Source organism: Silene latifolia, chromosome 1 (genome assembly GCF_048544455.1).
Source record: "Silene latifolia isolate original U9 population chromosome 1, ASM4854445v1, whole genome shotgun sequence".
Classification (NCBI taxonomy): Eukaryota; Viridiplantae; Streptophyta; class Magnoliopsida; order Caryophyllales; family Caryophyllaceae; genus Silene; species Silene latifolia.
In genome coordinates, this window is record NC_133526.1 from 79453935 (window position 1) to 79465781 (window position 11847).

General features: G+C 38.5%; 1 protein-coding gene across 1 annotated transcript; it reads left to right on the forward strand.

Moving 5' to 3' along the window:
• The first annotated feature begins 237 nt into the window (after positions 1–237).
• Positions 238–3732, forward strand: LOC141649236 (uncharacterized). Its single transcript, XM_074457933.1, has 6 exons — positions 238–274; positions 901–929; positions 1081–1324; positions 1427–1801; positions 2773–3151; positions 3339–3732. The coding sequence occupies exons 1-6, from the start codon at positions 238–240 to the stop codon at positions 3730–3732; spliced, it is 1458 nt and encodes a 485-aa protein (XP_074314034.1).
• The last annotated feature ends 8115 nt before the right edge of the window (positions 3733–11847 follow it).

Here is an 11847-nt window from a genome sequence, read left to right on the forward strand (position 1 = left end):
AAATCTCAGAAATTATAACAAACCTATAAAAGCTAAGAATTCAAGCCTCCCTTCATAATTCAGTTTCACTTTCTCTCTCCTCCGTCTCTTTCCCTCGCTTTCTCTATCTCTCTCTCTAAGTCAAAATAATCCTCTGAATCAAGCAAACAAACCCTAGGTTCCTGTTTTTTACTCGCTTTTATCAATTCATTCACAAATCAATCAAATTCGTCTGTTTTCCAGGTTCTCGTTGCTACAATGGATGCAAATTCTACCGACATTAACATGCAAACAGGTAATTTCCGTAATCCTTTCGTTTTCAGTTTTCCTTTTCGCGATTTCATCTGGATTCTATGTCGCTGATCATTCGCTATTGTAATTTCATTATTCCGTTGCTTTTCAGTTTTTTAGGTTAATCGATTTTATGTTTGCTTCAATTTTAATGAAATCCGTTCACTTCTACTTCAATTTTACGGTGTCCTTTCCTTTGATTATTCTCGTATTTGCCTTTCTCTTAAATATTAGGTGAAATATCCTTGTATTTGTTGTTTTTCCTATCGAATTTTCATATTTGCGTTCTCCTCTGCTTCTGCTTACAATCGCAGTTGCTTTATCGTCACATTCCGTCAATTTTTATTATATTTGTCTTTATTCTGTTGCTTTTCAGTTTTTTAGGTTAATCGATTTTATGTTTGCTTCAATTTTAATGAAATCCGTTCACTTCTACTTCAATTTACGGTCTCCTTTCCTTTGATTATACTCGTAGTTGCTTTTGTCTTAAATATTAGGTCAAATATCCTTGTATTTGTTGATTTTCTCGTTCAAATTCGGTCAAATTTCATTATATTTGACCTCTTTTCCTGTCTTGTATATTCCCGTTCCCCTGTCTGTATATTCCTGTTCTGCTGTCAATGCTTACAGGCTCAGCTTGTTACAATATCAATGTTACTGTAACACAATCACATATATTCATTTTCCATTGCACATATAACATATGTTGTCACTCAACCCCATTCTACGCCAATTGTCCAAGAGCAACCCAATCCTCAACCAAATAATCAGCTTGTTCTGTCTCACACGCTTAATGGAAGTGAGCGCTAGATGCGTATGGTTGAGCACAAGTTTAGACCTACCATTGGTGCAGTTTTCGCCTCCCTTGAGGCTGGAATCAAGTTCTACGAGGTTTATGCTCGGGCATGTGGATTTACCCCTCGGAAGCACAGTACGAAAACACTACAAGGTGGTGTTGCACACCAAAAATTCGTAGTCTGCAACCGTCAAGGGTTCAGGGAATATAAACCGAAACAGCGTCACAGAACCAAGGATGATGAGAATATGGGTGATGGTTCGTCCACAGCTATTACAGTTACACGGCGAGTTAAAATCACAAGAATTGGATGCTGAGCGTACGTCAGATTTGCCCTTCTACATGGCCTTGATAGCCCAGCTATGATTGACGAGTTTTATGAAGTCCACAATCATCGTCTCACCTCTGTCTGTAACAGAGATCTCGATAAGATTTCACGATCCCTTGATATGTTCCAGAAGACGCTTATCTTGGACAACTCCAAGTTGAATATTGGCGCTGGATTGACCTTTAGACAGGTTAAGGAACTTGTCAATGGGTATGAAAATATCGGTGCTACATTGATAGATTTTAAGAACTTTCAAAGAGATATCAAGTGCTACATTGGGTTAAGAGATGCTGACCTTTTCATCGATCGACTCGAGAAACTCAAAGCGACCCAACCCCAGTTCTACTTCGCCTATGATGTTGATCCGCAAAACCGTCTAACAAAGTTCTTTTGGGCTGATGCTACATGTATTAGAAACTACTCATTCTTTGGGGATCTTTGTAAGCTTCGACCCTACTTACGGAACCAACAAGTATGATATGGTTTTTACACCATTCACAGGTGTTAATCACCACAAAAAGTCGGTGTTGTTTGCCGGTTGTCTCCTGTTACACGAGGATGACATCTCCTTCCAATGGACCTTTCAAAGCATTTTTTGACCGCCATGGGACAAAAAGAGCCGCGATTCATGATCACGGATCAATGCCCGCCATAAAGAAGGTAATAGTGTGACAATGTTACTCGTAATGAGACTTACTTAAATTTATTGTACCACAACTTTCTGACTCCAACTACCACTGTTCCATCTCTTCCTCTTTTACAAGGTTATTCAATAACAATGTTACTGTAACTAAATTACTAACATATAATTTACTCACTTGCTCTTTCCCTATCACTTTGGTCAATATCACGTTCGACTTGTCTTTTTTCATTATGACCGCATACAACAGGCTTTCCCTTCTGTTTCCAAGATAGCTAGGCATCGTTATTGTATGTGGCATATTACACAAAAGATCACGGACAAAGTTGGTTCAACACTCTGCAGAGACACGGACTTCCTTGCTCGCTTCAACGCTGTTGTTTGGGACCCGATATGGAGCCGTCGGAGTTCGAAGAGAAGTGGCGAAGGTCATTTCGATTTCCACCGGAAGATAATGATTGGTTGACTACAATGTTCGACGACAGACACCATTGGATTCCTGCCTACCATCGTGACCTTGCCTTGGGCTGCATATTAAGAACAACACAAATGATCGAAAAGTACAAATTCGTTTTTCAAGCGCTATGAGAATCACTTTGGTACACTGGTCGAATTTTGGATGAGGTAAACAACTCTTTTTCATTCCTTACGATGCTGGAACAGTGTATGTTACAAGATACCATTGTTTCATTGTTACATAAATAATTTATTGCCGAATCCTTGTTGCATTAAAACCAGGTTCCAAACTTCTATGGACCAGCAGCGCTATACACGAAGGTGCGATGATTATAACAAATGACCACTCATTCCCCGAGCTTAAGACAGAATTACCTATAGAAAAGCATGGCGCTATTATATACACACATGCTGTGTTCAAGGTTTTTCAAGAAGAAGTAATGGCTGCCGATTCATGTGGTGTTGATGACTTTGAGAAGGAGGAGCATGTGCGCATAATTCATGTAATCGATGCTGAGACAGATAGAATTTTCAAGGTGAGGTTCGACCTTAGAAGCACAGATGCAGTATGCGAGTGTAAACTGTTCGAAAGAATTGGATTACTCTGCAGGCATATTGTGTGGGTGTACAAGGGCAAAGGAATTGGGCGAATACCAAGCAAGTACATTGTAGATCGTTGGCTAAATAACACACACGCAGCGAACATGTTTGATTCGAAAACATTATTACAGTGACAGTTTTGACTTGTTACAGTAATTGTTTTACAGTAACATTGTAAGTTTGTAACCATAATTTCTTATAGTAACATTGTCACCATGATAAACAGTAACCTGCTGTTTTACTTCCAGGCTTGATTCGAATGGGAATGTCATTGAGGATTCATATATGGCTACGTCGATAACATCATTTGTGCAACGTATGGTCGAGTTCCGTCGGATAGTTGGTGTTCTCAAAACTTTACCTGCTGAACACACGGAAGAGTTAGCATCCCTCCTAGTTGAGTTCCGGCAGAAGTTATGTATTGAACCGCTTACAAAAGACCAAGAGATGGAGATTCATTGGGCTGCGGCTCGTCGTCCGAAGTCACTATCCACCCTCCGGAACAAGCACGCAACAAGGGCGCGGAAAAGATTGAAGTCACTAAACAACAGGCCATTGAAAAAGCGAAAAGCCAAAGAAGCTATGTGCATACTTTGCAAAGAAAGAGTTACCCACGACGGAGAACATGCCCTCTTCGCATAGATAGCGATGAAGTCTGCCGAGAAAGCACTAAAAAGAAAAAGTTTGATATTGTTATGATGTTACATTAACATTGTGACCTTATCAATAATTAGTAGGATTTTGTGTTCTTTGTGACAATAATATGTCACAAAAAAATAAAAAGTAGAATTGTGTGTTCTTTGTGACAATAACATGTCACAAGAAAAAGTCATTTGATTTTCCTACATCATAGTTAACATTTTATACAAAGACTTACAACATTTTATACAAAGAATAAATATTGTTTTAGGACCATTTTCCGTCCCGTTTTAGGAGCATATTTCCTAAGTTTTACAAAGAATGTGTTATACGATTTGTTTTGTAAATATGCCCTTTGTTTAAGGATTTCGCGGTGCCGCCTAATCCAACCCTAAACCCTTTTCCGTCCCGTTTTAGGAGCGTTTTTCCCCAAATTTAAATCCCGTCCACGACAGGGTATCACCCGTCCTTCCCTAGGGTTTAGTTTTGGTTTTTTTGCACCACGATTTTTTAAGGAAAAGGGTTTAGGGTTGGATTAGGCGGCTCCGCGAAGCGGTACCGCCTAATCCAACCCTAAACCCTTTTCCGTCCCGTTTTAGGAGCGTTTTTCCCCAAATTTAAATCCCGTCCATGACAGGGTATCACCTGTCCTTCCTAGGGTTTAGTTTTGGTTTTACTGTAACAGTGTTGTACTACGAACAACCTTTGTTTAAGGAAAAGGGTTTAGGGTTGGATTAGGCGGCTCCGCGAAGCGGTGCCGCCTAATCCAACCCTAAACCCTTTTCCGTCCCGTTTTAGGAGCGTTTTTCCCCAAATTTAAATCCCGTCCACAACAAGGTATCACCCGTCCTTCCCTAGGATTTAGTTTTGGTTTTACTGTAACAGTGTTGTACTACGAACAACCTTTGTTTAAGGAAAAGGGTTTAGGGTTGGATTAGTCGGCTCCGCGAAGCAGTGCCGCCTAATCCAACCCTAAACCCTTTTCCGTCCCGTTTTAGGAGCGTATTTTGACAATTTTAAACATAGTTACATAATCGTTGTTCAATTTAATATACCACAATTCTAATAGTAAATTGGACAATTAACCGAATTAAGATGTCATTCATTAAAAACAAGTGTTACAAACACTGATTAAAAACGAAATACTTCCAAACATTAACAGTAGTTAACTTAAATATAAGCTGTCACAGTAAGCATAAACTGTAACAGTTAAGGAAATATTAAATCTTTTACTCCGTTCTTAGTCGTTTGTTCACATGAGGAGAATGAACGCTGCTTTCGCCCTCTAGCAACTCCTTTTTCAGAATATTCCTGTAACCTTCCATCTCTTCAATAGCTTTGACAACAAGAGGCCACTTCATGTTAATCGAAGGGTTGACTTTAGCATATGACTCCCTAAGAGTCAGAATAACACCAAGGAGAAACGACGGTCTAAATCGGTTTCGGGTATTTCTTCACCTTATTTTCTTCTAGCAGCTTTCCCAATAAACTTGTTTTCCGCCATCGAAACTTGAGATGAGCTTCAAAGATTGTTCAAGTCTTTTTCAAGCACTTGTACTCGTTCTAGCATTTCTATTACCTTACTATCAGATGATATAACCTGCTCAAGTAATGAATCTCTATGCCTTGTCATTTCTTCCAGTTCAAACTTGGTGTCTTCCAGTTTCCTTTGAATTCGTTCCATTTTTCTCTTGCTGAAACAAAAAAAAAAAAACCTATTAAAACAGAAAAATAAACTGTTTTCCCTAAATTAGAGAAAACAAAATCTATCACAGTGTTACAGTAACATTATTTTCATTTTGTCTCGACTTTTTTTGTTAAAAAAAAAACACTTACATTTTAAAAACTGTTTTCAAAATTAAATGCTTTAAAAAACAGTTAATTTTTGAATTCGAAAAGACAAAATAAGACATGAAATTTATCGAACCCATGTTTCGTTTTCCCCATGAAGTGCAGTTATAATAGCTGCAAGAGTGAAGAATTCAAAACGTCAAATTATGTTTTCTTTTTTCACTTTTGCAATCATCACACATTATTCTGATAACATTGTTAATGAATTCTGCATATAATAAGTTACTGTTACAGTAACAAACTTATTAGTAATATATTCCAAAATATTCCAAAATATTCCAAAATATGTTCCACTGTCTATCGGTTCATTCTCAATCGGTGGTTGTTTGTCTGACAATTCATGTTCCGTTGCCTTCCCTTTGAGCATTCTAGCGGCTTCCCTCCTTGCAGCTATATCAGGCCAGATTGTTTTCTTTGATTTTTTGAAGATTTCAACAGCGTCCAACAATTCAGCCCGTATTTTGTTGATGTCAGCCATGAGCAAACATGCAGCAATTTGGGAAGCACATGCCCGCCGATAAAATGTGTTGTTGAGCAAAGAAGACTTGTTTGAATATCCCAAAAAATTGGAGACGGCTGTCATAGTGATACAGGCTGACTCTTCAAATACGGAAGCCCGTTTCTGCCATTTAAACTTCACATTTACCACAAGATAGCGGAGCATTTCGATTCCGTCACGTCGCCCGTGTGTCCAGGTAGTCACTCATGCAACCGGCCTGTCGAAATGCAAACATTAATTTCCTTTTACTATCAATTAAGAAATCAGATAATCAACAATGTTACAAAGATAGGTGTAACAGAAACACTCGAAACAACATAAAAATGTTACAAAGTATAAGTATTACTTGTAACACTTTGAAATCAAATCAAATCGTAAACATACAATTTGACAACTCAGGGGACTTACTGCTGCCGTTGCGATGTCGTAAGTGAATGAAGACTCCCAGTTAGCATACGATTGACTGTCGATCACACTAATCTCTTTGTTGAGGAAATTAATACACACACAGAAGTAGTGATAGTCATCCAAACAAGGTATAAAAATAAGTTCGGCATCAAGTCTGTAATTTGCCTTGCTCGCGTTGATGAAATTATCCAAAATTTCAAACAACTCGTTCTTTATATCAGACTGTTCACTATCCTCTTGCATCATAGCCAGTAGAGCATGCTGTAGTTTTAAAAAAAAAATAAAAAAAAATGTAAGGGTTAGATTTTCCTTGTAAAAGAATCATATGTTATTGAACAGAAGCAGACATTTAACACCGATGAAACTTACCATGTGACCTAGTCCTAAGTAAAGTATGGTTGGCCCTGCTGCCCTTGTGCCTCTTTTGCTGTTCTCGACATAATTCAAGAGTAGAGACCAGCATTCAAACACCATCCAATTTGTGTGACTCCTAGGACGTAGTGAGAGTATATCAGCTCTTGTCAACCTCCCGTTGTATCCAAACGCAGCCAGGATCTCACCGTTACGAAACCATAAGAGTCGATTACTCAAGAGTTTTCGCAAAAAACGATGTAACATAAACAAAGTGTTTCAAAAACACTTTTACGAAAACAAAGATTAACAAAGAACACTTTTACAGTAACAACAAGTATTTTACCCTTTGTGGAAGTCGATATCATCCATAAACGCATGATCAAGAACGTGCCTTCTCAGATTAGTTGTACTGGACAGCAGTTTCTGATTTGCTCTCATAAATTCATAGACTAGGAATATTTCACCGTCAATTTCACCGTGACCTAGAGAACATCCCATAGCATCATCATTATGAAATTTAAATATTATCTCCTCATCTTCACCAATTGCTCTTGGAGAACGCTTGTAAGCAACTGACTTCACCTTCGGCTTTTTGGGCTCTTCCTCCTTTTGTTTTTCCTGTGGCTCCTTTGTTTTTTCCTCTTCCTTTTTTTCCTTCTTCTCTTCCAGCCTTCTTTTTTGCAGAGACTTTTTCTTCAAATTGTTCCCTTTCATTCCTGAATTTTGATATCCTCTCTTGCACCTCTTTTCGTACTTGATTCAAGTCGCTAAGAACAAGTATTTCACATATTTCAGCACGGTACAACATTCTTTTCCGTTCATCCTCCAGCTCACAGTCAAAAATATTTCCCGTGTAGAAAGCCATGTGCATCATCATGAAAACTCCACAATCCACATTTTTTGCAATGCTCTGCCATTTAAATTTCACATTCTGCAGTGGGAAACTTTCCACTTTGGAGCCTTTTGCAATTTGCATGTCTGACAACATTTTCCCCAAGATATTTGCCTGCACAAAAAGTAATACTGTTACTGTATTTATGTTACTGTAACAATGATTTCCAAATTTTTTAATGGAAATTTAAAAGTATAACATTGTTTCTGTAAGTAGAGGAACTTACCGCACTTCTTGCCATTTTTGCTTTTCGGGATCTGGCATATAAGGGTTTGTTGTCTAGGTAGTCAACGGTTTGCAACATGAAATTTATGCAAGCACAGAAAAAGTGGTCCTCCAGAATGAGTGGAATGAATATCTGCAATTAAGCAGATATATATCATTGTTAAACAGAACTTCTATACACTCTACTTATATAAGAATAAAAAAAAAATTAATAGTAATGTGGTTTACCATATCACAGTTGAAATTCAGTGGACTCGGGTTGTATTTGATCCAATGTCTGAAGGACAGCAAAACTTAACCTTCTAAACCTCTGTTATGAACGGGTTTTTCAAGAGCCATAGTTGCTAATGCGTCCTACAAAAATAAATATAAATAGAAAGTTAATAAACATTATAGAAACACAAAATCAATAAGAATAAAAATTTATTTATTACAGTAACATACAGATTGACCCAAGCCCATGAAGATCCTCAATGGTGTATCACTTGCTACCTTTCTGAAGATGAGGTCATTGAGCAACATTGACCAACATTCAGTCACCATTAAATAAATAAGCTCACCAGGAGCCAATGAAATTATATCTTCCCTTGGAATGAAGTGATACTTCCCATACGAGACAAGCCTTTCCCTATTGGACAATGAGATGTAATAGTCAGAAGTCAGAACACCTTTTAATAGAGTAACAGTTTAACAGTAACAACTATTCAGTTGAAACAGTATTCACTTGCAAAGTAAAATGTTTTGTTTATCACAGTGCAAGAGTAAATAAAGTACTCACGTAGCTGAGAGGTTCTCGTCATCGTCGATAAAACAATAGTCAATTGTTTCTTTCCTAACTTAAAGAATAGGCGCCATTATCTCCTTGTGTTTTATCATAGTCTTGGACACAAGTGTTAGATCCGGAGCTGGTAGGCCATATTCGATTGTGCAGCCGTAGCAAGGATCCATCACGCGCATCCAGTCTTCAGTTGTTTCGACATGTAACAAATAGTGGTCGCCAGTATCTTCGTCGTAATCGGCATACAGGATCTCATCACTGCAATCATCGATAATATCAACTTCATCATCGTCATCATCTTCTGCTACCTGACTGCACTGACTAGTTATTGGTTCTTCGTCGCCAACTGTCTCATCACCAGCCTCACTGGGTTTTCTCCTTCCTCGCCTTTTTCATCATTCCCATCGGCGTCTTCATTACCAGTTGCTTCATCCTCCTTACTGTTATCTTCGTTTTTTATCGCTAACACTGTCTTCATCTTTATCATCATCGTTCTCTTCCTCTGGTTTTTCATTGCCATCATCCTCTTCTTCATCTTTATCGCCATCTTCCTTTTCATTTCCCTCACTGGTTGGTTGGTCATCATCCTGGCCTGATGCATCATCATCGGCCTCTTCCTTGTTATCTGTGGCACAAGTAATTGAATTGAATATAAATTACTAATGTTTTTTCGGGCCAACAATGCCTCGTAGTTATACTAACGATTATTCTCAGAATTTGCTACTTCAATTACCTTCAAGATCCTTCTTCACCGCCTCGATCGTTGGGTTCTCTTGACTTGGCCCGATGCATCATCTTCGGCCTCTTCCTTGTCATCTGTAGCGAGATAATTAAATATATATATCATCAGAAACTTCGATAAAACTACGACACGAAGAATAGCGTTCTATCAGAATAAATGTTACGAATAACGATGTTAACGATGTTACATCGCTAATACAACGAGTGCAAATAGATTTCTCTATTACCTTCGGAGATCCTTCTTCAAATTGCATCATTGGTCGGTTGTCTTCGAGCTTGCCTGATTCATCAACTTCCGCCTCTTCCTCGTCATCTCGTGTCACGTAATTGGATTCAATATATATTAACAATTTTTCTTTGAACCAAAAAAGGCACAATAGATACACTGTAAATTTCTGTTAAAATTACGTCACAGTAACATTGTTATAGTTACATCCTCTGACACAACGAGTTTAAATAGATTCCTCAATTACCTTCAGGAGATGCCTCTTCACCTGCGTCACTAGTTGGGTTATCTTTAGGCTGGCCTGATGCATCACCTTTGGCCTCTTCCTTGTCATCTGTGTAGCAGATAATGAATATATATTACTAAATTGTTTGTTAAAAAAGCACCTAGTAACAGAAAGCCTATAACAGCATTACACTATTACCTTCACCAGATCCATCTTCTGGCTCGCTAGTTGTTTTGTCACCCTGCCCTGATGCATCATATTCATCAGCATCATCATTTTCATCTAAAAGGAAAGTAATTGAATATTAGTAATTATTTGTAAAATGAAAACTCTATAACAGCGATGATGTAACAGTGTTAGTGCAAGTGATTAGATTATTGTAGTAGTGTTACTATATTACCTTCATCAGATGCATCTTTATCATCCTCGCCACTCCCCTCTTTGTCGTCGTCATTTTCTTCGTCTTTATCATCCTCCTCCTCTTCATCTCCGTCATCCTCTTCACCTTTGCCAGATTCATCTGCATCATCGTCTTCATCTGCATCATCCTGTTCCTCTGCATCATCCTCTTCATCTGCATCAGAAGTAAGTAATTGAATATTATATTACTAACTATTAATATATATAACATATTACGATAATGATGTTATTGTAAAACTATAACTAAAAGTAATAACAGTAACACTGTTACTCGATCTATTACCTACACCAGATTGGCTTTCAACATCCTCTACATCCTCCTCTTTGTCCTCTTTGTCTTCTTCCTCTTCATCCTCCTTTTCCTTTTCATCCTGTTCATCGTCTTCCTCCTCATCGGCACTTTCTTCATCGTTATCAATGTCCGTGACACCCTCTTGAAGCCTCTTGTTTTTAAGACGACTCTCAACATCGCCACCATCGTCATCCCCGTCCTCATCATCATCCTCCCCATCATCAGTCCCGTCATCATCGTTGTCATCATCAGTCCCGTCCTCATCATCACTTTCCACTCCACCCTCCATCTCATCTTGCCTGCCCTCACCACCCGCCTCCTCATCTTCCGTGCCCTCGTCATGAACCTCCTCATCCTCTTCATCATCTTTTTCATGATGTTGCTCACTTAAACTGCTCAATACCTCCTTTACCAGGGATTCTGACTTAACTGTCCTAGGACTTTTCTCTGTTGGAAATGGTTCCAACTTCCTACTGACTTTGGACCTTGTATATACCGGGAAGTCATTCTCCCTCCTCTTCAACGATTCAGCCTTTCGCACAACATCTTCGACATATTTAAGGCATTCAGGCTTTAGTGGTGATTTCATTTACGCTTCGATTCGAAAACCTTCATCGGCCGAGCAAATCTCTCGTGAACAAGGTTGGAATCCCTTCTATACATCGAACATCGGTCGGTCTCCTAAGTCAATAAACCAGACAGAAAGAAACGAATTAGATACCAGATTTGGGAGTTGTAACAATTGCACACAATTAAATTTATAAAAACAACTCACATCAACAGCTTTTTCCTTCAACTCGGCATCTGTTTCAATGCCAGGAAGTTTCTCCATCAAGATGTACTCCCTTCCCTCACTATTCTTAAGAAAAAGCGCCTCGTCATCCTCACCCTCATCGATTCTCGCCCATCCTATTTACGAAACATATTAGTAATTAGTAATTAATATTAATAATTAACAATATAGTAAGGTAACATAATGTTATTACAAAAAGCCATTACAAAGAAACGATATTACGGTGACCATATTACGATGACGATATTACACCGACGATTGCCACATTACCTTCGATTGGGGATCCCTTGCCAAGACAAATAGGATAGACAGTTTCGACATCTTATCGGCTCCTAGACACCAATCTTTCCTTCGTCTTTGACTCTTTTTGAAAGACTTTCATCTGTCCAATGCTTTGTATCGAGGTAAGTCGG